The sequence below is a fragment of the Dama dama genome, chromosome X (genome assembly GCF_033118175.1).
Source record: "Dama dama isolate Ldn47 chromosome X, ASM3311817v1, whole genome shotgun sequence".
NCBI lineage: Eukaryota > Metazoa > Chordata > Mammalia > Artiodactyla > Cervidae > Dama > Dama dama.
Genome location: NC_083714.1, coordinates 86,156,051 through 86,183,235, shown reverse-complemented (window position 1 = coordinate 86,183,235; position 27,185 = coordinate 86,156,051). Strand labels below are relative to the sequence as shown.

Genomic DNA, 27,185 nt, shown 5'->3' with positions numbered 1-27,185 from the left:
TCTAACATTCGGCATACAAAGCCCCTCTGCTCTCCCCAAATCATGGTGGATGACAGGCCCATGATCTAAGGCGCCTAATTCTTGGGAGAGTTAGACCCCCAGGGGAAGAAAACGAAATCTTCGCTGTGAATTTAGCATCTTACCAGCATAATTCTTCCTTGACCTACTACCTACTCCATTTCCTAGTATCATGCTTGTTTGTAACTTAGTTGCTGATTGGGGTATTGCGAAGAATGTCTGTCCCCAACGAAAAGGCATGCAAGCACAAATGGAGAATGTAAATTTGAATAACAGCAAGACAGTGCAGCGGGGATGCGAAATTTACATTTGAACCACCTCCTAGCGCTCCAGCAGCCGTCTAAGCCACACCTTTGTTCCGGAGCTGGGCGAGGGAGGAGGGGCCTGGGAGTATCGCCTCCAGGCGAGGGAGGGTGTGGCGCAGGCGCAGGCGCAGGCGCAGCCGGATGAAAGTCGCTCTTGCCCGCCCTCCGTTTTCAACCAACTGAAAACCGAGAAAAGAGTACGGCAAAAGTCATTTTCGGAGAAGTGGGACCACGCTTTGTGGGCTGCAACATGGAGGCGACCGGTGGAACTGAGGAGTTGGTGAGACGTTGCTCTGTGGTCGGGTGAGTGGGGAAGCCGAGCTGGGTCGAACCTCGAACGTTCCTTCCCCATCTCTTTTTCCTTTCCTAGGTTTCCGGGGAACTGGTGTCAGTGGCACATGCTCTTTCTCTCCCAGCCGAGTCTTATGGCAACGATGTGAGTATGACTCAGTCCGTAGGGCTCGCCACCAAATTGTAACCCTCTACCCGATTATCTTCTGTAGATTCTTCCTGTGTCTGCCAGAAACTACGCCTTTCAATTAATTCTAATCTTTTCGGTCCCCAAACGCAGGCCTAATGCGAATGGGGGTAGTTCCCAAACTGTACTGCACTTTAGAGTTACTTGGGAATCTTTTAAATATCCCAGTGTTCAGGTTGCAATCCATGCTAGTTAAATCACAATATCTCGGGGGAGAGAGTCAGGAATCAGTTTTTTAAAGGTCCCAGGATGGTTCCATTGTGCAGTAAAGTTCACTGGTGTCTGGTTTAGATCCTAAGGAGAAAACCCATGATGTATTTTGAGTTATAAGACACACGGACATGGAAATAGTGATAATGCTCTAATAATAATGGGATGTATGCTGGTAGATTGACGGATCAGGGTATAAGATCCGAAGGGGTTTAGCCAAAGAAGAAACCCTAAGGACCCAGACAGTAGAGGAAAACCACTGAGGAAGTGGGTATGGAACTGGATCTCCAAAATGTAGATGGACAAAGGACATGGATTGGCAGTCAGGAAAAGGGCATGGTCTAAGGCATGGAGGTAAAAATGCAAAATTTTTTTCTGGAGTCAATGAAGTAAATTCGTCTATTTGGTGTAAGAGATTCCCATGAAACAGGTGCTTTGTAAGGCTTTTTATAGTCTAGCCTGCTTCATGATACTGATTCATTTCTAAGTATTGTAGGATAGGGAATTGGCTATCTGATAAACACAAATGATGAGTTATGACATGCTACCATCTTAAATGTGAAGAGTAACCTCACTTCTGTTATCTTACTTTGTCCTTAGTGGTGTATGTGGTATTTCACTTTTAAAATGATTTAACTCAGTCCTGAGATGATTTATCTGCTGCTTTATGTAGTCTTCTATACTTTCACTAACTGCTGGGGAGACAGCCAGTGGCTCATTTTGTTTATTAGGCTGTGTAGGTTTTCTTTTGGTTGTCATAAGGACAAGAGGATTATTATATTTTCCAGACTCACTAGTCCAGTTTTTAACCTTTGATAGTAACACCAAGCTTGGTAGCCCTCTTGAACATTAACTAGACATCCGCAGACTTTTTAAATTTGTTCTTTAGTAGCAAAATTAGGTGATTTCTGACCTGGCATTCTTCACTCCTTTGCAGCCTGATATCGAGATGGCTTGGGCCATGAGAGCAATGCAGCATGCTGAAATCTACTACAAAGTGAGTTGTCTATGTTCTTTATGAAGCAGAATTAAATATGTAATTTCAGCGTATAGTGCTCTGCTAAGCACCATTCTCAGTAAGTTAAATACTTATGTTTTGGAGATAATTTTTATTACTCTAAAATCTTATCTACAGAGAAAAGGGGTATGGAAGTGAATTTTGCTTTGACAGTGAGGAGTTGTGCTTCTTTGCCCAGTGTTCTGTTGCTAACCAGCAAAATGATGTCTGACCCATGCTGCAGCTGCTGCTGCTTAATCACTTCAGTCGTGTCCGACTCTGTGTGACCCCATATGGCCCACCACATAGCCCACCAGGTTCCTCTGTCCATGGAATTCTCCAGGCAAGAGTACTGGAGTGGGTTGCCATGCTCTCCTCCAGGGGATCTTTCCAGCCCAGGGATCAAACCATGGTCTTCTGCATTGCAGGCAACTTCTTTACCACTGAGCCACCAGGGAAGCCTTTCTGGCCCCTGAAAAGAAAGTGAAAGTGAAGTCGCTCAGTCGTGTCCGACTCTTTGCGACCCCCTGGACTGTAGCCTACCAAGCTCCTCCGTCCATGGGATTCTCCAGGCAAGAATACTGGAGTGGGTTACCATTTCCTTCTCCAAGGGATCTTCCCAACCCAGGGATCAAACCTGGGTAGCTGCTGCTGCTGCTGCTAAGTCGCTTCAGTCGTGTCCGACTCTGTGCGACCCCATAGACGGTAGTCCACCAGGCTCCCCCGTCCCTGGGATTCTCCAGGCAAGAATACTGGAGTGGGTTGCCATTTCCTTCTCCAGGGAAGCCCCTAGTAGGCACTAAATAAATGTTTCTTGACTGAATAAACAACCCACAGAGGGTAATAGCCAGGCATTACTAGGACCAAAGTTAGTTTAAATTGGTGGAAGGGACTGTAATATATTATGGCTCTTTAGAATTATGTCATGATTTCATCTGAAACCTAGGCTGTCTATATATTCTAATGAACTCTCCTGCCCTGAGAACCAATGAGGATTTTCTGGGGAAGAGGGGACAGAAGTATAACAAATTAGAGACTAGCATCTGTATGTTTTCTTACTCTCTGGCAGCTGATCTCATCAGTTGACCCACAGTTCCTGAAACTCACCAAAGTGGATGACCAAATCTATTCTGAGTTTCGGGAAAATTTTAAGAATCTCAGGATAGATATACTGGATCCAGAAGAACTCAAATCAGAATCAGCTAAAGAGGTAAGAATCCTCTCTTTTAAATATTGCCTAGCATCTGACCAACAATTATTGATCATGAATACATTTTTATACCTTTAGACTTGGGGGTGGGTTGTTTTAAGGCAAATATGTAAAGAAGCAGGACTTTTATGTAGTTTAATAAACTAATATGTTATTAAATGAATGTTTTTCTGGCTTATGGATTTTTCATGTTCACTGAATATGGTTTTTTTCTCCATTTTGGTTTGGACCTTTCATCACTACACACCTAGCTCTTTCAGGGGAGAAGAAATAAATTTTTTTATGTGAGTAGTTTAACCAGAAGGCTTAGATAGAAGGTTGGCAAATAGAGTACAGAGAGGTGTTTGGGTCCTCTGGATTTAAGATCATATCACAAGCTGTGGATAATTGGAAAACTTGTGTTTTGCATTGCTTACTTGATTATCTTCTACTTCTACAGAGCACTAAAATGCTTATACTTAGGAAATGGTTTTCCTTGAGAGTAGACTCTTGGCTTATGAAGAATGAAAACTTTTAACTCTAAGCAGGCTGTTACTGATCTTTGGAAAATTGCCTTTGTTAAATGGACTTCTTCCTTAAAATTTAACTTTGTGACTTTGGGCCTAATTCATGCCTTCTTTGTCTTATTTGTGCTTCAGTGGGAATGAGTAACCATTTTGGGCTGAACTAGCCAATAACTTGAAACAGAGAATATACTTAAGAAGTTAAAATTTAATTCTCATCTCTAGACAAGGATTTAAGTATTTTATCAGATTAAAATATTGTTCGTGTTGGAAAATACCAGCTTAAAGATGCCAAAGATAGCACAGAAACTCACAGCTAGTGAAACTAGCAATCAGCTCAATTCTAATCTCTTTCACTGTGGTTATTTTCCTTACTGGGGAAACAGAAGCCCCTCTCCTGGCCTGACTTCACCAGCCTTCTGCATTTTTAGCTAAGATATCTTTTTTGCCTTTATAGAAGTGGAGGCCATTCTGCTTGAAGTTCGATGGGATTGTGGAAGACTTCAACTATGGTACTTTGCTGCGACTGAACTGTTCACAGGGCTACACTGAAGAAAACACCATCTTTGGTGAGTTTCTTGCCTCTGGGATTGTTTCTGAATAAGGAGAGTGAGGGGTCTGGTTTTACTGATGAATCAATGACATGGATAGTTTGGGAATCATTTTGTTATAACTTTAAAGATCATATTACTATATCTTGAGTAACTGGAGATAGATTAAGTATTTTCAGCTTCATTTAGTATAGGATTAGAATTCCACATCTCTGAATCTTATGACTATACTTGAATGCTTTGTATGTTAGTTCAACTTGTCAGTTTCCACTAGGTTTAGAGAATTAACTAAAGAATTAACTAGGACAATAATCAATTCTACTCACCTTTCAGCACCCAGGATACAATTTTTTGCCATTGAAATTGCTCGGAATCGAGAAGGTTATAACAAAGCAGTTTATACTGGTATTAAGGACAAAGAAGAGAAAGAAGCCAGCAATGGAGGAGACAAAGGAGCCGCCAACAGAGAAGGAGAAAAAGAGAAAGAAGCCTACAAAGAAATCAACAAAAGTAGTGAAACAACTATGTGAGGTAGTCAGGGAACAGCACTCTAGAAGGTATGATTCAAGTGAGTCTGCAAGTACCATGTTGCTACTTGCACAGGTCCCTATGGTCAAATGTATTAATATCTCCTTTTTCAATGGAAGGATATGCAGAAGGACACCTTTCTGGCCTAATTATCAGAAACTGCAGTGGTTGTTCTCTTGTGTGAACTGACTTGAAGACTATTAGTGGGGTCTTAGTTGATGGTTTGTTGGTTCTCACCACCAGTCAAGTAAGAAATTTTGTAAATAAATTTCTTTTGGTTCTTATGACTATATATCTGTGACTGACTTTTAAAAGGTATTGAAAATTGTTTGATGCAATTTTTTTAGTGCATAATCTTTGTCACATCTTACATATAATGATATACGCTTATTTCTCAGGGCTTCTCACTACTTCCTGTAGTGAAATTCATTCAAACCTGTAAAGTTGCACATGGTTTTGGATTAGAAATTCTTACATAAAATTGACTTGCTGTTTGAGTGACTGTAGCTTTCTGATTTTATTTGCTATGTCTCTCAAAAGATTTGATAAATACTCTACAGGGATAATAGCAGCAGCCTGAATCTGTCAGACAAGTGAACACAGTGCAGTTCACATTCGAGGAGCAAGAGACTAGACCTGCTTTATTTTAGTACCTGCTTTTCTTTTGTAACCAGGTTGTTACCTGAAATACAGCAGAAATTAATAATGAAATACAAAGCTTAGTAGATTGGCTTTCCTTTTATAATACTATGGACAATAGCACATATACATTAAATACAAAATGAACATATTTCTAAATGGTATTTTGTCAGACTCCAAAAATAGACCATGTGGTTTTGTATGGATGGGGGGAAGTTCCTTTTCATCTAATGACTTTTAAGAGTGCATGTTTTCAGTTATTTTTAGAAATGTAGAGATTTGTGCATGTCCCCATAGACACACTGACTTTGTTTGCTAAAACTAGAGGAAGCTGCAGTGTTTATAGTGCACATAGTAAATACTCTTAAAAGTCTAATCACAGCATGATCGTGCAAGAAAAGATATACCAGAGCAGAGGAGGGTGAATGAGACTTTTTTCCCTCAGTGGACACAGAAGACAAAAGTTAAAATGAATGAGTTATCCCTTAGGCAAGAGCTACATTAAAGATGCACACAGCCAGCAGAAACAATTGTGCACAAAGCAAATTGGTTTCTCCATGAATTCTCTTGGGCCAGTTCTTAAAAGTTTTTTAAATATCTGTTAAAGTTTTCTTTTTATAGAATATATTTTTAAAAAGGTAGAATATTAATATAACATACTAGGTGGACTTTTTGAGATTAAGAACATGCTTTATTAACTTTCTCTTTGATTTTACAGAGAATATGAAACATACTGTTGAAAGTCACACTGCTTTAAAACAAGAGGCATCTGTCTATAAACTAGGTTATAAAAGCTGGTAAGAAGAAGGGAAATAAGAACACAGAACACTTTGTACTAACCATTTGATTTTTTTAATTAATTTATTCTAATTGGAGGCTAATTACAGTATTGTGGTGGTTTTTGCCATACATTGGCATGAATCAGCCATGGGTGCACATGTGTCCCCCTATCCTGATCCCCCCTCCCACCTCCCCACCCCATCTCTCTGGGTTGTTCCAGAGCACCAGCTTTGAGTGCCCTGCTTCATGCATCAGACTTGCACTGGTCATCTGTTTTACATATGGTAATATACATGTTTCAATGCTCTTCTCTCAAATCATCCCACCCTCACCTTCTCCCACAGAGTTCAAAAGTCTGTTCTTTACATCTGTGTCTCTTGCTTTCTCGCATATAGGGTCATCATTACTGTTTTTCTAATTTCCATATATATGCATTAATATACTGTATTGGTGTTTCTCTTTCTGACTTAATTCACTTTGTATAATAGGCTCCAGTTTCATCTACCTCATTAGAACTAACTCAAATGCATTCATTTTTATAGTTCAGTAAAATCCATTGCATATATGTGCCACAACTTCCTTATCTATTTGTCTACCAATGGACATCTAGGTTGCTTCCATGTCCTAGCTATTGTAAATAGTGCTGCAATGAACATTGGGGTACATGTGTCTCTTTCAATTCTGGTTTCCCCAATGTGTATGCCCAACAGTGGGATTGCTGGGTCATATGGCAGTTCTATTTCCAGTTTTTTAAGGAATTGCCACACTGTTCACCATGATGACTGTACTAGTTTTCATTCCCACCAAGAGTGTAAGAGGGTTCCCTTTTATCTACACACTCCAGCACTTACTGTTTGTAAACTTTTTGATGGCAGCCATTCTGACTGGCGTGAAAGGGAACATCATTGTGGTTTTGATTTGCATTTCTTTGATAATGAATGATGTTGAGAATCTTTTCATATGTTTGTTAGCCATCTGTATATCTTCTTTGAAGAAATGTCTATTTAGTTCTTTGGCCCACTTTTCGATTGGATTGTTTATTTTTGATTTTGAATTGATCAAAAGGGGTAATATTCTGGGTGAGTCTGGCCTAATCAGGTGAGACCTTAAAGGAGACAAGAAGCAGCAGCAGATGTTCTGTTGACCTTGAAGAAGCAAACAGGTATGTGACAGAAGGGCATCAGGTGGCAAAGTGTGAGGGTGACATCTGGGAGCTGAGAATACCCCCAGGCTGAGAGACAGCAAGAAAAATGTGATGTTACTCCTAGAGTTGAACTGAATTTTGTCAACAACTGGTAAGTTTGGGAGAAGAACTCAAGCCACAGATGAAATTGTAATGCTGGTTGACACCATGATTTCAGCCCTGTGAGGACCCAGTTATGTCATACCTGGACTCTTAATCTTCAGGACTAGTGAGGTCATAGTAGGTATTGTCTTAGCCACTAATTATGTGTTAATTTGTTATAGAGCAGTAGAAAACTATGTAGACTTTGGTAATAAAAGTGTACTGCTGCTGTAATAAGTACCTAAAGTGTGGGAATGACTTTGGAATCAGGCACTGGGTGGAAGCTGGAAGAATACTATGTATTCTAAATTGCCTTGTACAGACTTTCAGTAGAAATATGGACTTCAAAGATGCTGTTGGTGAGGGATCAAAAGGAAGTGTTATTGTTACTGAAAACTGGAGGAAGGGGGAGCCTATTAGTAGGTGGTAGCATTGCAGAGGCCAGGAAGTTTGAGATTTGAGTTCTTGCTCTTAATTATTTGGAAGGTGATATGAGGCCAGTCCTGAGATTGTATTTAAACATCAGATTTATTCAGATTGTGGTACCAATCCAGTTATTTACTCCATGACATCTTTTGGAGGCAGGGAAAGAGACTAATTTTTGCATTTATAGAAAGGAATACTGAAGCCATTTAAAGCTTTTAAGCCATTAAGTTTGTGATTTGTTACAGCAGCAGTATAAAACTAATAAGCATAGTGAACCCTGCTCCAGAAGTGGAGACATTTACTGCACTGTCATTATTTGTTTTGAAACTGTAAACAAGGATATGGGTATGTTGTACCAGAAGATTGGAGAAGTGAGCTGCACCCAAAGTGAGTCTCAATAACTCTAAACTGTTTTGAACTTATTCTCCAAAGGAACTCCTGTAGTTGAGTCTGTGTGCGTTGTGTCAGGTGCTATTGGTATAACTGGGAGTTCTCTAAATTAGATTCTGTGTACAATACAATGCTTATTAGTGATATTTTATATATATATATATATATATATATATATATATATATAGCAAATGAGCACATCTCGTATATATATGTGTGTGTGTGTATATATATATATATATATATATATATTAAGGCTTCCCAGGTGGCTCACATGGTAAAGAATCTGTCTGCAATGCAGGAGACCTGGGTTTAATCCCCTGGAGAAGGGAATGGCTACCCACTCCAGTATTCTTTATTGCCTGGAAAATCCCATGGACAGAGGAGCCTGGTGGGCTACAGTCCATGGGGTTGCAAGAATCAGACACAGCTTAGCGACTAAACCACCACCATATATATATATATATATATATATATATATATATATATATATATATATAAAACTCAACAGTAGGACTAAGAAATGTGTTTCTGGAGAGGTGTGCTTTTATTATTGACATTGTTTAAAATTGCCAGATCATGGTGATAATTAAAGCTGATCAGCTTTTATAGGTTTATTACCATTTTTAAATTTTCTACAGATAATGTTGCTTTTTCTTGTTTGCATCAGTGTAGATGATTCTCACTACTCCACATTTGTACTCCACAGTTGCTTTTATATGTTGTTTTTTTCAGATAAATGGTTAATATCTTAACTGGCAATTCAAAATTAAGGCCTATATGTATGATATGTTAATGGTCATTTTTCTATGCCTACATTCTACTTCTGGAACAGTGGAAGCATTATGAATGTCAACACATTGTTGGTCTCCTGAACTGCACGGCTGTCATATGATGACCATATGTATGACTGGCTAGTTTTTCCCTGCTCTACTTAGGGTTTCTCTGAATTCCTCAATATAAATTTTAATAGAAGTCAGTATTTATGTTTTTATTTTATAAATGGAAAACAAGATTGAGTCATAATTTTCCCTCTGTCACATAAGTAGTGATGTTGGGACTCAGGTCTGCATCTTTTGATTATTAATCTCATCTAAAATCCAAATTCCTATCCTAGAATAAGCTTCTTGCTAGAATAGTGAGTTAATATGGATGAGGAATTGAAGCATGCAACAACAATAAGCATTCAGTTGTGAAGTGATGCACCGAACTAGTTTAAACTCTTCAATACATTTTAAATTTCTCTTTGTCTTTTTCCATCTAAGAGGTTCCTTTTTATGTATGCAACTGAGACATTTAAAAGCCATGATGGCATGATTACTATATCTGTAATCTTTCTTCGATTTCAAAATTATATTTTAATTTCTTAACCTTTCCTATGAACTGAGTTTGGCTGACATTTTTTCTCAAGTACTTTGTATTTGAGAAATTGTTTTTTCTTTTTGAGGCTTTATTCTATGTTCCTGAAATAAGTTTTATCAGGCTACCTCACTAGACACTATATTACTGGTTGGTTTTTACACTGTAAATAAATAAAATTGAAAATGTCTTAACTTAGAGGATAAATCTTTTCAAGTGGAAGATATCTCAAAAACCTAATTCAAAAATCTCATTTTTCTGTGAAAAAATAAAAAGACACTACAGGATGTGCTTTACCCAATTGAAAATCCTCTATGTATGTAAAGATTGTTTATTAACTTACTTATCACCCTTTCTGTTATACTAAGAACACTGTAAATGACATAATTCCATAATGTTTCCATTGTCCTATATACCTTCACAAGACACTTCTTTCTAGAAAACAGCTTTAAAATAATCTCTCTGCTTCTCTATGATTTAGGATTCTTATTATGTCCTTTCTGTTTCAGTTCAGTTCAGTTCAGTCGCTCAGTTGTGTCCGACTCTTTGCGACCCCATGGACTGCAGCACAGCCAGGCCTCCCTGTCTATCACCAACTCCTGAAGTTTACTCAAACTCATGTCCATTGAGTCAGTGATGCCATCCAACCATCTCATCCTCTGTCGTCCTCTTCTCCTCTTGCCTTCCATCTTTCACAGCATCAGGGTCTTTTCAAATGAGTTAATTCTTCACATCAGGTGGCCAAAGTATTGGAGTTTCAGCTTCAACATCAGTCCTTCCAATGAACATTCAGGACTGATTTCCTTTAGGATGGACTGGTTGGATCTCCTTGCAGTCCAAGGGACTCTAAAGAGTCTTCTCCAACACTCCAGTTCAAAAGCATCAATTCTTCGGTGCTCAGCTTTCTTTATAGTCCAACTCTCACATCCATACATGACTACTGGAAAAAACATAGCCTTGACTAGACAAACCTTTGCTGACAAAGTAATGTCTCTGCTTTTTAATATGCTGTCTAGGTTGGTCATAACTTTTCTTTCAAGGAGTAAGCATCTTTTTATTTCATGGCTACAGTCACCATCTTCTGCAGTGATTTTGTAGCCCCCCAAAATAAAGCCCTTCTGTTTACACTAAACTATACATGGCCAATCTTATACAATTCTGAGAATTTGGATTGTATTTAAAATCAAAATCACTATAATTTAAAATTTACATGTTCTTGACTTTTTATTAAAGAAAACAAGTCTCCTAAAAATTGTGTCAATCTTAAGGTCATTTTTCTTCTCCACAGTCACTAAGGCTTACATGCTCTCCCTTGGTTTATGGAAGATAAAAGAATTCTGCCTTCTGATCCCTGTAACTCCCCACCATTGAAATAAGTTTTTACCTCTTAATCGTGAATGAGATCATGAATTCTGGCACTTGCTTACCTGGTAAACTCAAATTCACCTATGGTATATTTATTTTAAATTCTTTTTTGTTATGAAAAATTTAAACATACACAGTAGTAGAAATAATAGTATAATGAACCCCTATATATGTCATCCAGATTAAATAGTTACCAAGATTTTGCTACATCTGTTTCATTTATCCTTTTTGCTTTATTAAAGCAATGAAAACAAACATCAGACATTATCATTACACCCCTGTATATTTTAGTGTGTATTTCTAAAAGTAAACATTTTATTATATAATCTCAATGACAATCATAAGATTTTCAACTGATATTCAATTATAGAAAAAACTTGTGAATGCATATTCAAATGATAGCGATCCAGGAAACAGACCTTTACTGTATATTTAAGGAATAGCCATTAGTGTAGGTTGTCTAAAGTATAGGCTAGCTGTATGTACAAAAGAATTAGAAAAGATTGAAAACATATGTTTAATTCACACTGCAGGCACTAATAATAAGCCCTAGATACTGAGCTAGATTCCTTACATGCATCTTATTCCTATTGTATAGGCATTATCAACCCTATTTTAAACATTAGGAAATTTAGGCATGGGGAGATTTTGAGTCCCAGGTTAAGGATTTTAGAATTAGATACTAGTGGCTAGATATTGGAAGCTTCTTTTAATTCCTAGCTATTTATATGATGAAAACTGATTATGGAAGATTAAATTATGCACTATATTCAGTTCAGTTGCTCAGTCATGTCCAACTCTGTGACCAGATGCACACCAGGCTTCCCTGTTCACCATCTCCTGGAACTTGCTCAAACTCATGTCCATCAAGCTGGTGATGGCATCCAAACATCTCATCCTCCATTGTTTCCTTCTCCTCCTACCTTCAATCTTTGCCAGCATCAGGGTCTTTTCCAATGAGTTGGCTCTTTGCATCAGGTGGCCAAAGTACTGGAGCTTCAGCTTCAGCATCAGTCCTTCCCATAAATATACAGGACTGATTTCCTTTCGGATTGACAGGTTTGATATCCTTGCAGTCCAAGGGACTCTCAAGAGTCTTCTTCAGCACCACAGTTCAAAAGTATCAGTACTTTGGCACTCAGCTTTCTTTATGGTCCAACACTCACATCCATATATGACTACTGGGAAAACTATAGCTTTGACTATACAGCCCTTTGTCAACAAAGTAATGTCTCTGCTGTCTAATGCACTGTCTAGATTTGTCATAGCTTTTCTTCAAAGGAGCACGTGTCTTTTAATTTCATGGCTGCAGTCACCATCTGCAGTGATTTTGGAACTCAATAAAATAAAGTCACTTACTGTTTCCATTGTTTCCCCATCTATTTGCCATAAAGTGATAGGACCGGATGCCACGATCTTTGTTTATTGAATGTTGAGTTTTAAAACCAGCTTTTCCACTCTCCTCTTTCACTTTTATCAAGAAGCTCTTTAGTTCCTCTTCACTTTCTGCCATAAGGGTGGTGTCATCTGCATATCTGAGGTTATTGGTATTTCTCCCGGCAATCTTGATTCCAGCTTGCGCTTCATCCAGCCTGGCATATCGCATGATGTACTCTGCATATAAGTTAAATAAGCAGGGTGACAATATACAGCCTTAATGTACTCCTTTCCCAATTTGGCAGTAGTCTGTTGTTCCATGTCCAGTTCTAACTGTTTCTTCTTGACCTTCATACAGATTTCTCAGGAGGCAGGTCAGGTGGTCTGGTATTCCCATCTCTTGAAGAATTTTCCAGTTTGTTGTGATCCACACAGTCAAAGGCTTTGACATAGTCAATAAGGCAGAAGTAGATTTTTTTTCCTGGAACTCTTCCTTTTTTATGATCCAACAGATGTTGGCAATTTGATCTCTGGCTCCTCTGCCTTTTCTAAATCCAGCTTGAACACCTGGAAGTTCTTGGTTCATGTACTGTTGAAGCCTTGCGTGGAGAATTTTGAGCATTACTTTGCTAGCATGTGAGATGAGTGCAATTGTGCCATAGTTTGAACATTCTTTGGCATTACCTTTCTTTGGGATTGGAATAAAAACTGACCTTTTCCAGTCCTGTGGCCACTGCTGAGTTTTCCAAATTCGCTGCCATATTGAGTGAAGCAGTTTTACAGCATCATATTTTGGTTAAGATTTGAAATACCTGGAATTCCATCACTTCCACTAGCTTTATTTGTAGTGATGCTTCCTATGAACTTTGAGTTTGCATTCCAGGATGTCTGGCTCTAGGTTAGTGATCACACCATTGTGGTTATCTGGGTCATGAAGATCTTTTTGGTATAGTTCTTCTGTGTATTCCTGCTCCGTCTTCTTAATATCTTCTGCTTATGTTATGTCCATACCACTTTTGTCCTGTATTCTGCCCATCTTTGCATGAAATGTTTCTTTTCTTTAAGAGATCTCTAGTCTTTCCCATTCTATTGTTCCCCTCTATTTCTTTGCATTGATCACTTAGGAAGGCTTATCTTTCCTTGCTGTTCTTTGGAACTCTGCATTCAGATGGGTATGTCTTTCCTTTTCTCCTTTGCCTTTCACTTCTCTTTTCTCAGCTATTTGTAAGGCCTCCTCAGACAACCATTTTGCCTTTTTGCATTTCTTTTTCTTGGGGATGGTTTTTATCACCACCTCGTATAGAAAGTCATGAACCTCCTTCAATAGTTCTTCTGGCAGTCTCGTCTATCAGATCTTCCTTTAAATCTATTTGTCGCTTCTGCTGTATAATCATAAGGGATTTGATTTAGGTCATACCTGAATGGCCTAGTGGTTTTCCCTACTTTGTTCAATTTATGTCTTAATTTTGCAGTAAGGAGTTCATGATCTGAGCCATAGTCAGCTCCTGGTCTTGTTTCTGCTGACTGTATAGAGCTTCTCCATCTACAGTTGCAAAGAATATAATCAATCCGACTTTGGTATTGACCATGTATGGAAGACACATGACACATGTAGATGACACATGACATCCATGTGAGGAGTCTTCTCTTGTGTTGTAGGAAGAAGGTGTTTTCTATGACCAGTGCGTTCTCTTGGCAAAACTCTATTAGCCTTTGCCTTGCTTCATTCTGTACTCCAAGGCCAAACTTGCCTGTTACTCAGGCAACTAATTAGCCTCTAATTAATTAATTAACCTCTAATTAAAGTAAGAAGAAAAAAACCCCAAATCAATCAATCAATCAATATTCTATTTTATATATATATATATACACACACCCCACATCTTCATTATCAATTTTTTGTTGGTGGACATTTAGGTTGCTTCCATGTCCTGGCTATTGTAAATAATGCTGCAATGAACATTGGAGTGCATGTATCTTTTTGAATTACAGTTTTTCTTCAATTTCTCAAATAAACCACCTAAACTTATGGCTAAAGCAACTAGAGAAAGAAGAACAAAGAAAATACAAAGTTAGTAGAAGGAAATAAATTATAAATATAAAAGCAGAAATAATTGAAACAGGGACAAAAAATAGCAAAAAATCAATGAAACTAAAACCTGGTTCTTTGAGACAGTAATGAAAATTAATAACCTTTAGCCAGGCACATCAGGAAAAAAAGGGAGAAGACTCTAATTAGAAAACTTAGAAATGAAATAGAAGTTACAACTGACACCACAGAAATTTGAAGGATCATAAGTGACTGCCAATATATGCAACTATATGCCAATAAAATGGACAACCTGGAAGAAATGGGCAAATTCTTAGAAAGGTACAATTTCCTAAGACTGAACCAGGAAGAAATAGAAAATATGAACAAACCAATCATAAGTAATGAATGTGAAATTATGATTTAAAATTTTCCAACCAATAAAAGTCCAGAACTAGATGGATTCCCTGGTGAATTCCATCAAGCATTTAAAGAAGCGCTAACACCTAACCTTCTCATACTCTTCCAAAAAATTGCAGGTGGAGGAACACTTCTAAACTCATTTTAGGAAGCCAATATCACCTTGATCCAAAACCAGATAAAGATACCACAAAAAAGAAACTATAGGCCAATATCGCTGATAAACATAGACACAGAAACCCTCAGCAATATACTAGCAAACAAATTTCAACAACACATTGAATGGACCATACACCATAATCATGTGAAATTTATCCCAAGGATTCTTCAATATGTGCAAATCAATCAATATGATACACCATATTAACAAATTGAAGGAAAAAAAAAAACTTATTATCATCTCAATAGATGTAGAGAAAGCTTTTGATAAGTTTGACATCATTTGTGATAAAAACTCTCCAGAAAGTGAACATAGAGACAAACTACCTCAACATAATAAAGGCCATATATGACAAACTCACAGCAAACATCATTCTCAATGGTGAAAAACTGTAAGCACTTCCTCTAAGATCAGGAACAAAACAAGGGTGTTCACTCTTACCACTATTATTCAAGATTGTTTTGGAAATCCTAACCACAGCAATTAGAGAAGCGAATGAAAGAAAAGTAACCCAAATTCAAAAAGAAGAAGTAAAACTGTCAGTTTGCAGATGACATGATACTACACACAGAAAATTCTAAAGAGACCACCAGAAAACTCCTAGAGCTTATCAAAGAATTTGATAATGTTGCAGGATACAACATTAATACACAGAAATCTCTTGCATTCCTATATACTACCAATGAAAGATCAGAAAGAGAAATGAAGGAAACGATCCCATTTACCATTGCAACAAAAAGAATAAAATACCTAGGGAAAAAAATGTACCCAATGAGACAAAAATCTGTACTCAGAATAGAATACTGATGAAAAAAATAAAAGATGACACAGATAGATGCAGAGATACACCATGTTCTTGTATTGGAAGAATCAATACTGTGAAAATGACTATACTACCCAAAGCAATCTGCAGATTCACTGCAATCCCTATCAAGTTACTAATGGCATTTTTCACAGAATTAGAACAAAAAGTTTTACAATTTGTATGGAAATTCAAAAGATACTGAATAGCCAAAGCTATCTTGATAAAGAAAAATGTAACTGGAGGAATCAGATTCCCAAACCTCAGACTATACTACAAAGTTACAGTCATCAAGACACAAAATGGGACTAGCACAAAAACAGAAATACAGATCAATGGAACAGATAGAAAGCCCAGAGATAAATGTGTAATCAAACAAAGTTATGATTATTAAACCTATGCAATGAGGTACTGCACATCAGGAGAAACATGGAGAATCTCTCCAAACAAAGGAAAAGATAGAATTACGATAAGATGTCTGGAAAAGAAGGAGTTTAGGTGAAATATAAAATAAAATTTAAGCTGAGACAAGGCCAAAATGGTGGAATAGGAAGACCTTGAAGTCATCTCCTTCCATAGGTATACCAAGATTACAACTATTTCAGAGCAATTATTGGCAAAAAAACAAAAACAAAACAAACAAACAAAAACCTGAAGACTTACAGAAAAGATCTATAGCTAAAGTTATAAATTAGGAACTATAAAGGGACAAGTAGGAGGTCCAGAGATGTGGTATAGTCATGACCCATACCCCTCGATGGGTACCCCCAAAATGGGAAGATTGCAGAGGTTCTACTAAAGGAGTGAGTGATCTGAGCCTCTTAAAGGCTCCCCACCCAGGGGTCCTGCACCGAGAAGACAAGCTGCCAGAACATTTTGCTTTGAAGGTCAGTAGGGCTTACTTTCGTGAGATTGGAGGACTGTTGAAAATGAAGACTCCACTCTTAAAGGGCACAGAAAACATCTCACAAGCACTGGGACCCAGGGCTGAAGCGACAATTTGAAAGGAGCCTGGGTCAGATCCACCTGCTGATCTTGGAGAGCCTCCTAGAGAAACAGGGGACAATTGGACTCACCCTGGGGATAGAGATGTTGTTGGCAAACATTTTGGGGAGCTCATTCTATCACAAGGACATTGGTACTGGCAAATGCCATTTTGGAAACTTCTCTCTAGCTTATCAGTACTGGGACAAGGCCTCACCTGTTAACCTGTTAGCACCAGTACTGGAACACCTCAGGCCAAGCAACTAGCCAGGCACAGACATGGAGACATAGCCCCATCCACCAGCAGGCCTGCTGCCTTAAGGTGCCCCAGGACCCAACCCAGTCCACAAGAGGTTCTAGGGCATGGCCCCACATACCAGTTTGCCAGTAGTAGTCCTGGGACCCTCCAGGGTCCTCCATCCAGAGCCTTAGGAACCTGGCTCCACACATCAGTGAGTCAGCACTAGCCCTGGGAACCCACAAGCTGGGAAAAATACCAACCTCAGAATCCCCAGAGCTCTGCAACCAGAGAAACCTAAGACCCAGCTCTGCCCACCAGGGAAGTGGCACTACTTGAGGACCCTGTGGGCCTCAGCCCTGCTAACCAGTGGTGGACAACACCCCCAGGACCACCACAGCCCTGAAACCTATAGTTTTTAGGACACAACCCATCCACCAGCAGGCCAGTACCAGTGCTTGAACCCCCTGGGGCCCTGCAGCCAGAGTCCTGGGATCCAGCACAACTCACCAGCAGGTCAATGTGTGCTTTGAAACACCATAGACCCCACAGCCAACAGTGTCTGGAAGTGGCCCCACCAACTAGCAAGCCTACACTAAATCCAGGACCCCTGGATCTCACAAACACTGACTCCAAAACCTGGCTCCACTCACCAGTGAGCAAACACTAGCCCTAGGATCCCCCAGGGTATTTCAGCAAGCAGCCTTGTTTTCCAGTCCCACTAAACAGTGACTAGCAGTCTCTACACAAAGGAGGGCCTGCAACCAACTGTACCTAGGGTCAGCCATGCCTACCAGACCTCTCATAGTAGGCAGCCCACCATAACAAAAGGACCCATGCAGTTAACATAGAAGGGCACCCCTAAAGCATATAGCTCTGGTGACCAGGGGGGAGTGCACTGCTGGGATATGTAGGATATCTCCTACAAAAGGCCACTTTTCCAAGGTTGGGAAACATAAACAGCCTAACAGATATACAGAAATAAGAAGGACAAATTAGGCAAAATGGGTCAATAGAGGACTGTGTTTCATACAAAAGAACAAGATAAAACCCCAAAAGAGGAACTTAGTGAAGAAGAGATAAGCAATCTACCCAATAGAATGTTCAAGGTAATGATCATAGTGATGCTCAAAGAACTCTGGAGAAGACTGGATGAACAGAGTGAGAAGTTAAAAGTTTTAAACAAAGAGAAAATATAAAGAAGAACCAAGCAGAACTGAAAAATACAATACCTAAAATGAAAAATACATTGGAAGGAATCAGCAGTAGATTTAATGATACAGAGGAATGGATCAGCAAGCTGGAAGACAGAGTAGTGGAAATCATTGAAGTAGTGGAAATCACTGAACAGAAAAAAGATAAAAGAGCAAAAGGAAATGAGGACAGTTTATGAGAATCCCAGACAACATCAAGAGTACTAACATTCACATTACAGGGATCCCAGAATGAGAAGAGAGAGTGAAAGGGGCAGAAAACAAATTTGAAGACATAATAGCTGAACACTCCCCTAATCTAGGAAAAGAAATAGACATACAGATACAGGAACCACAAAGAGTCCCAAGCAGAAAGAGGATCACATCAAGGTATGTTGTAATTAAAATGGAAAAAAATTAAAGAGAATATTAAAAGTAGCAAGGAAAAAACAACAAGTTCCATACAAGGGAACTCCCATAAAGCTGTCAGGCGACTTGGTGAGAAGGAAGTGGCACAAAATATTTCAAGTGATGAAAGGGAAAAACCTGCAACAAAGAATACTTAGTAAGGTTTTCGTTCAGATTTGATGGAGAGATAAAAAGTTCTACAGATAGGCAAAATCCAAAAGAGTTCAACACCACCAAACCAGTTTTACAAGAAATGTTTAAGGGACATAAGAAATGTCTCTAAGTGAAATAGAAAAGGCCACAACTAGAAACATGAAAATTGCAAGAAGAAAAATCTCATTGGTAAAGGCAAATATACAGTAAATGTAGTAAGTCAGCCAGGTAAAAAGCTAGAAGGAAGGTAAAAGACAAAAGTAGTAAAATCATCTTTTAAAAGATGAAAAATATGAAAAAAAAAAGATGAAAAATATGATGTCAAAAACAGATGTGGTGGGAGGCACTAAAAATACAGGATTGTAAAATGCATTTGAACTTAAGAGATCAGCAACTTAAAATCATCATTAATATATAGAGATTTCTATGTATAATATGGAGAATGTAGTAACTAAATATGTAATATCTTTATATGGTGACATATTGTAACCAAACTTAACATGGTAATCATTTTGTTGTTGTTCAATCTCTAAGTCTTGTCTGACTCTTTTGCAACCCTATGGACTGTAACCTGCCAAGCTCCTCTGTCCATGAGATTTTCCAGGCAAGAATATCGGAATGGGTTGCCATTTCCTTCTCCAGGGGATCTTCCCGACCCAGGGATAGAATCCATGTCTCCTGCTTTGCAGGTGGATTCTTTACCACTGAGCCACCTGGGAAGATCCCAGGTGATCATTTTGAAATCTATAGAAATAAACAAATCAGTATGTTGTGTAGCAAGGACTAGAAGAGAAAAACAAATAATGTGTATTAATGCATATACATGGAATCTAGAAAAGTGGTACTAATGAGCCTATTTGCAGGGCAGAAATAGAGACACAGACATAGAAATTGGACTTGTGGGCACAGGAGGGGAAGGGGAGGGTGGGATGAATTGAGAGTAGCATTGACATATATACACTACCATGTGTAAAATAGCTAGTGGGAAGCTTCTGTATAGCAAAAGAAGCTCAGTTCAGTGCTCTGTGCTGACCTAGATGATGGGATTGGGACGAGAAGGAGGGATATTCCATTGTGTGTGTGTACCACACTTTCCTTATCCATTCATCCAAGAGGGAGGGGATATATGTATACATATGGCTGATTCACCTCGTCGTACAGCAGAAATTAACACAGCATTGTAAGGCAACTACATGCCAATTTAAAAAGAAAAGAACTAACATAGTGTTGTAGGTTAGTTATACTTCAAAAACAAACAATAAGAGCAGGAGAGAGTGTGGAGAAAAGGGAACCCTCTTTCACTCTTGGTGGGAATGCAGACTGGTACAGCTACTATGGAGAACAGTGTGGAGATTCCTTTAAAAACTGGAAATAGAACTGCCTCACGACCCAGCAATCCCTCTGCTGGGTATATACCCTGAGGAAACCATAATTGAAAGAGACACATGACAGAACAGACTTTTGAACTCTGTGGGAGAAGGTGAGGGTGGGATGTTTCGAAAGAACAGCATGTATATTATCTATGGTGAAACAGGTCACCAGCCCAGGTGGGATGCATGAGACAAGTGCTCGAGCCTGGTGCACTGGGAAGACCCAGAGGAATCGGGTGGAGAGGGAGGTGGGAGGGGGGATCGGGATGGGGAATACGTGTAAATCTATTGCTGATTCATGTCAATGTATGACAAAACCCACTGAAAAAATAAATAAATTAGTTTAAAAAAAAAAAAAAGAAAGAGACACATGTACCTCAGTGTTCATTGCAGCACTGTTTACAATAGCTAGGACATGGAAGCAACCTAGATGTCTGTCTGCAGATGAATGGATAAGGGAGTTGTGGTACATATACACAATGGAATATTACTCAGCTACAAAAATTAATGCATTTGAGTCAGTTCTAATGAGGTGGATGAACCTTGAGCCTATTATACACAGTGAAGTAAGTCAGAAAAAGAAAGACAAATCCTGTGTATTAACATATACATATGGAATTTTGAAAGATGATACAGATGATCCTACATACAAGGCTGCAAAGGAGATGCAGATCTAAAGAAGAGACTTTTGAAATATGTGGGAGAAGGTGAGGGTGGGATGATTTGAGAGAATAACATTGAAACATGTATATAAATAGATGACCAGTGCAAGTTTGATGCATAAAGCAGGGCACCCAAAGCTGGTGCTCTGGAACAATCTAAAGGGACAGGGTGGGAAGGGAGGTGGGAGGGGGTTCAGGAAGGGGGGAAACACATGTATGCCCACTGCCAATTCATGTTTATGTATGGCAAAAACCATCACAATATTGTAAAGTAATTGTCCTTCAACTGAAATAAATAAATTAATTTAAAACAAACAAAACCAAACAAACTCATAGGAAAAAAAAGATTGGATTTGTTGTTACCAGAGGTAAGGGGATGGTGGGAGGGGGGATTAGAGAAAGTCAGTCAAAAGGTACAATTTTCAGTTATAAGATGAATAGGTATTAGGGATGTAATGTACAACAGGATAAATATAATTGATACCTGTATGTTATATATGAAAGTTGTTAAGAGAGTAAATCCTAAATGTAAAGAGTAAAAAGGAAAACAATTTTTTCTATTTCTTTAATTTTGTATCTATATGAAGAGATGTATGTTCACTACATTTATTGTGGAAATTATTTCATGATATGAGTCAAATTATTATATTGTGTACCTTAAACTTATACAGTGCTGTACGTCAATTACATGTCAATAAATCTGGATGAAGAACATTACGAATTTTAGCAGTTTTCTTTTGAGTTGACTCATCTAGAGTGTGAGAGAGCCAGTTTCCAGATTAACTATATCTGGAGTGGATATAATTTCCCACTCTATCCTGGTCCTTTTTACTAGATAGGAAAGGTTCTTGTTCAACCCATTAATAAACATGAAGTTAAAAGCTACCCTGGTGAAATGAATGGCTGAAGGAAGACCAGAATTTTCTTTAAAAAAATATCTGAAGTCACTTGTAAAAATTACAAATAAGGTCATCAGATTTTTGTGTGCAGTCCTGAATTTTGTCCCAATCAATAGACTTTGGAAAAGAGCTAGGAATTTTTCAATTAAGTAACCTAGTGAAAGAGTTAATGGTTAGGAAGGTCTCGATAGGGAGGCCAGAGGTCCCCAGGTGGCAGGAGGAAACAAATGGCAAGCAGCAGACTTTTTCTTTCCCCAACATTCCTTCCTTAGTCACATAGGAGGCTCCTTTTAATTCTGTGTGTATGTGAGGACAATTGGTTCTGCCTGAGACTTTTCCCCAAAGGTTGAGCTGCTAATTGCCCAACACAACAATACATCTTACTTCTGGAAATGCTTTTCTTAAGCTATGTTAATGAAACTATGTATCTTGCTTGGAGGTCTTTTTTTCTTTAAGACTTATGTCAGTTGTTTTATGGATACAATATACTTCACCCAGAGACTTCTCCACAGGAGGCAACTCCCCTTGCAGGTATATATATTGTGGGAGAGAAACCTGGTGCAACTTTATCAACCTTGAGGTGTTTCTTTTATCTATGATTAACAGCTCTCTAACAAGTATAAGATGCCTTGTTAAAAACTAACAAGGGGGTATCTTTTCTGCCCCCTTCTGATGCCAACATCAGAACCTTTCTCTATCCCTTTTATACTTTAATAAAATTTTGCTACACAAAAGATCAGAGTGATCAAGCCTTGTTTCTGGCCCTGGATGGAAATTCTCTCCTCAATAGGCCAAGGATCCCCGACTCATTCATGGCTCACAGCCAGTCTTTCACTAGTAACTGCTGACTCCTGATTATATAGTAAGTTCTCCCAGTTGTAATTCTAGAGACCTTTCAGGATTTTCCCACTTAGCAGTATTATTCAATGCTGGGCTTAGCCTTTACTGACAAACATACCAATATGGCTAATATAAGTCAGAGAAGCTGGGTTGATACATTTAAATGACTATACCAAATTTCTCTGCAAATCTGCATGGAACTTCACTTACTTTGGGGAAAACTTTGACTGTGGCCCACAGTTCATCTTGAGTTCAGGAAGTATAACAGATTAAAGTTTGGCTTCTGTATCTTCAGAAGGTTTAATTTAATTAAGTTTAATTTTTTTATTATTAATTTATTTTAATTGGAGGAAAATTACTTTACAATATTGTGATGGATGGTTTTTGCCATACATCAACATAAATCAGCCATGGGTGTACATGTGTCCCCCACATCCCAAACCCCATCCCACCTGCCTCCCCAGCCCATTCCTCTGGGGTGTTCCAGAGCACCGGCTTTGATTGCCATGCTACGTGCATCAAACTTGCAATGGTCATCTATTTTACATATGGTAATATGCATATGTCATTGTTATTCTCTCAAGTCATCCTGCCCTTGCCTTTTCCCACTGATTCCAAAAGACTGTTCTTTACATCTCGGTCTCTTTTGCTGCCTTGCATATAGGATCGTCATTACAGTCTTTCTAAATTCCTTATATATCCATTAATATACTGTATGGGTGTTTCTTTTTCAGACTTACTTCACTCTATATAATAGGCTCCAGGTTCATCCACCTCATTAGAACTGACTCAAATGTGTCCTTTCTTATAACGGAGTAATATTCCACTGTGTATATGTACCACAACTTCCTTATCCGTTCGTCTGCTGATGGACATCTAGGTTGCTTCCATGTCCTAGCTATTGTAAACAGTGCTGCAATGAATATTGGGTACATGTGTCTCTTTCAATTCTGTTTTTTTCAGTGTGTATGCCCAGCAGTGGGATTCCTGGGTCATATGGCAGTTCTATTTCCAGTTTTTTAAGGGACCTCCACACTGCTCTCCATACTGGCTGTACCAATTTGCATTCCCACCAACAGTGAAAGAGGGTTCCCTTTTATCTACACAGTCTCCAGCATTTATTGTTTGTAGACTTTTTGATGGCAGCCATTCGGAACAGTGTGAGATGGTACCTCATTGTGGTTTTGATTTGCATTTCTCTAATAATGAGTGATGTAGAGCTTCTTTTCATGTGCTTATTAGCCATCTGTATGTCTTCTTTGGAGAAACGTCTGTTTAGTTCTTTGGCCCATTTTTTGATTGGGTCATTTCTTTTTCTGGTATTGAGCTCTATGAGCTGCTTGTATATTTTGTAGACTAATTCTTTGTCAGTCGTTTCATTGGCTATTATTTTTTCCCATTCTGAAGGCTGCCTTTTCACCTTGCTTATAGTTTCCTTCATGGTGCAAAAGCCTTTAAGTTTAATTAGGTCCCATTTGTGTATTTTTGTTTTTATCTCCATTACTCTAAGAGGTGGGTCATAGACGATCTTGCTCTGATTTATGGCAGAGAGTGTTCTACCTATGGTTTCCTCTAAGAGTTTTATAATTTCTGGTCTTACATTTAGATCTTTAGTCCATTTTTACTTTATTTTTGTGTATGGTGTTAGAAAGTGTTCTAGTTTCATTCTTTTACAGGTAGTTGACAAGTTTTTCCAGCACCACATGTTAAAAAGATTATCTTTTCTCCATGGTATAGTTTTGCCTCCTTTGTCAAAGATAAGGTGTCCATAGCTGCGTGGATTTATGTCTGGGCTTTCTATTTTGTTCCATTGATCTACATTTCTGTCTTTGTGCCAGTACCATACTGCCTTGATGGCTGTAGCTTTGTAGTATAGTCTGAAGTCAGGCAGGTTGATTCCTCCAGCTCCATTCTTCTTTTTCAAGATTGATTTAGCTATTTGAGGTTTTTTGTGTCTCCATACAAATTGTGAAATTACTTGTTCTAGTTCTGTGAAAAATACCATTGGTAGCTTGATAGGGATTGTGTTGAATCTATAGGTTGCTTTGAGTAGTATATTCATTTTCACTATATTGATTATTCCAATCCACAAACACAACATATTTCTCCATCTATTTGTGTCATCTTTGACTTCTTTCATCAGTGTTTTATAGTTTTCTATATATAGGTTTTTTTTCCTTTAGGTACATTTATTCCTAAGAATTTTATTCTTTTCTTTGCAATAGTGAATGGAATTGTTTCCTTAATTTCTCTTTCTGTTTTCTCATGCAAGAGATTTCTGTGTATTAATTTTATATCCTGCAACTTTACTATATTCACTGATTAGCTCTAATAATTTTCTGGTGGTGTCTTTAGGGTTTTCTATGTAAAGGATCATGTCATCTGTGAAAAGTGAGAGTTTTACTTCTTCTTTTCCAATCTGGATTGTTTTTATTTCTTTTTCTTTTCTGATGTCTGTGGCTAAGACTTCCAAAACTATGCTGAATAGTAGTGGAGAGAGTGGACACCCTTGGCTTGTTCCTGATTTTAGAGGAAATGCTTTCAGTTTTATGCCATTGAGGATAATGTATGCTGTTATCCCTTGCATTCTATACCTTTGCAATGAGAAAACAGAAAGAGAATAAGGAATAAGAAATAAGAAAGAGAAAGAGAATAAGGAAACAATCCCATTCACCATTGCAACAAAAAGAATAAAATACTTAGGAATAGATGTACCTAAAGACAGAAAATACCTATATATAGAAAACTATAAAACACTGATGAAAGAAGTCAAAGATGACACAAATAGATGGAGAAATATATCGTGTTTGTGGATTGGAATAATCAATATAGTGAAAATGAGTATACTACTCAATGTAACCTATAGATTCAACACAATCCCTATCAAGCTACCAATGGTATTTTTCACAGAGCTAGAACAAGTAATTTCACAATTTGTATGGAGAAATCTGTTGCACTTCCATACACTAACAATGAAAGATCAGAATAATTCCATTTACCAGTGTATGTAAAAGAATAAAATACCTAGGAATAAACTTAACTAAGGAGACAAGAACTGTAAGACACTGATGAAAGAACTCGAAGATGGCACAAACAGAAGGAAAGATACACCATATTCCTGGATTAGTAGAATCAATATTGTCAAAATATTGTCAAAATCTACAGATTCAATGCAACCCCTATCAAATTAACAATGGCATTTTTCACAGAATCAGAAGAAAAAATTCTTAAAATTTTTATGGAGACACAAAAGACCTTGAATAGCTTCCTCTTCACTTTCTGCCATTAGAATAGTATCATCTGCATATCTGAATTTTTTTTTTATAATTCTCCAGTAATCATGAATCCAGCTTGTGATTCATGCAGCCCAGGATTTCACATGATGCACTCTGCATATAAGTTAAATAAGCAGGGAGACAATATACAACCTTGTTGTACTTCTTTCCTAATTTGGAATCATTCTATGTCTGGTTCTAACTGGTTGCTTCTTGACCCGCATACAGATTTCTCAGGAGGCAGGTAAGGTGGTCTGATATTACCATCTCTCTAAGAGCTTTCCACAGTTTATTATGATCCACACAGTCAAAGGCTTTTGGTGTTTGGTAGATGAAACAAGGGCTTCCCTCATAGCTCAGTTGGTAAAGAATCTGCCTGAAATGCCGGAGACCTGGGTTTGATTCCTTGGTCAGGAAGATCCCCTGGAGAAGGAAATGGCAATCCACTCCAGTATTATTGCCTGGAAAATCCTATGGACAGAGGAGCCTGGCAGGCTGCATTCCATGGGGGTCTCAAGAATTGGACACGACTTAGCGACTAAACCACCACCACCAGATGAAACATGTACCTCTGTTTCATTGACTACACCAAAACCTTTGGCTGTGTGGATCATAATAAACTAAACCTACACAGGTAGATTTCAGAATAATTTTATACAATAATTTCCATACTACAGTGAATTATGGCAAGAGTTAAGACTTTCAGAAAGGAATATTTTGTCAACTCTGAGAATAAGCAGAATGTTATTTTGGAATTATTTGTACAACTGCAAAAAGATATTTCTGAAATGTTCAAATTACAGCATTCATCGGTTAAAATGTAGTTGATGATTCACCCATTGCTATTAGAATTAGTTACTTTTTCTCTATTTTTCTTCTTATTTATATTCATTTACATGAAAATGTGAGTTATAATTCATTTTGGACAGCAGCCACTTTCTTTTTAGCATGACATCCAGAATTAAGTAATGAAATTTTGTAAGATAGTTCAAACAGTGACTTCTTTAAAATCTGAAGTATTTTCTTGAAAGAAATGCCATATATGTTGTAACAGAGGCAACATGGTAATTATTTTTTGGTTTCCAGAATGACTTTGCTACGTGTGGGAACCATCAGCAATTTAGCTTCACTCCCAATCAACATGAGCAATTTGTAATCACAAACTTTGTGACAGACAGACAAACAAGGAACTCTCAAGACCAAATTAGGCATAATTATGACACCACCCTTATGGCAGAAAGTGAAGATGAACTAAAAAGCCTCTTGATGAAAGTGAAAGAGGAGAGTGAAAAAGTTGGCTTAAAGCTCAACATTCAGAAAACTAAGATCAT

At 38.1% G+C, this 27,185-nt stretch overlaps 1 protein-coding gene across 2 annotated transcripts; it reads left to right on the top strand.

The window, feature by feature from the left end:
- Window positions 1–436: 436 nt before the first annotated feature.
- On the top strand, window positions 437–5,090 carry PBDC1 (polysaccharide biosynthesis domain containing 1). 2 transcript variants are annotated; one of them, XM_061136363.1, is made up of 6 exons: window positions 437–603; window positions 694–759; window positions 1,949–2,008; window positions 3,078–3,218; window positions 4,179–4,290; window positions 4,606–5,090. In XM_061136363.1, exons 1-6 carry the CDS (start codon window positions 574–576, stop codon window positions 4,800–4,802), a joined length of 606 nt encoding a protein of 201 aa, XP_060992346.1. In that variant the 5' UTR covers window positions 437–573; the 3' UTR covers window positions 4,803–5,090. The 2 variants fall into 2 exon arrangements, with proteins under 2 accessions (XP_060992346.1, XP_060992347.1); XM_061136364.1 differs by lacking the exon at window positions 694–759 and having other exon boundaries at window positions 456–626.
- Window positions 5,091–27,185: the final 22,095 nt, after the last annotated feature.

Coding starts and splice junctions, on each gene's coding strand:
- PBDC1 (XM_061136363.1), top strand. CDS start 574: ATGGAGGCGACCGGTGGAACTGAGGAGTTG. Junction 3,219..4,178: donor AATCAGAATCAGCTAAAGAG/GTAAGAATCCTC, acceptor TTGCCTTTATAG/AAGTGGAGGCCATTCTGCTT. Junction 4,291..4,605: donor TGAAGAAAACACCATCTTTG/GTGAGTTTCTTG, acceptor CTCACCTTTCAG/CACCCAGGATACAATTTTTT.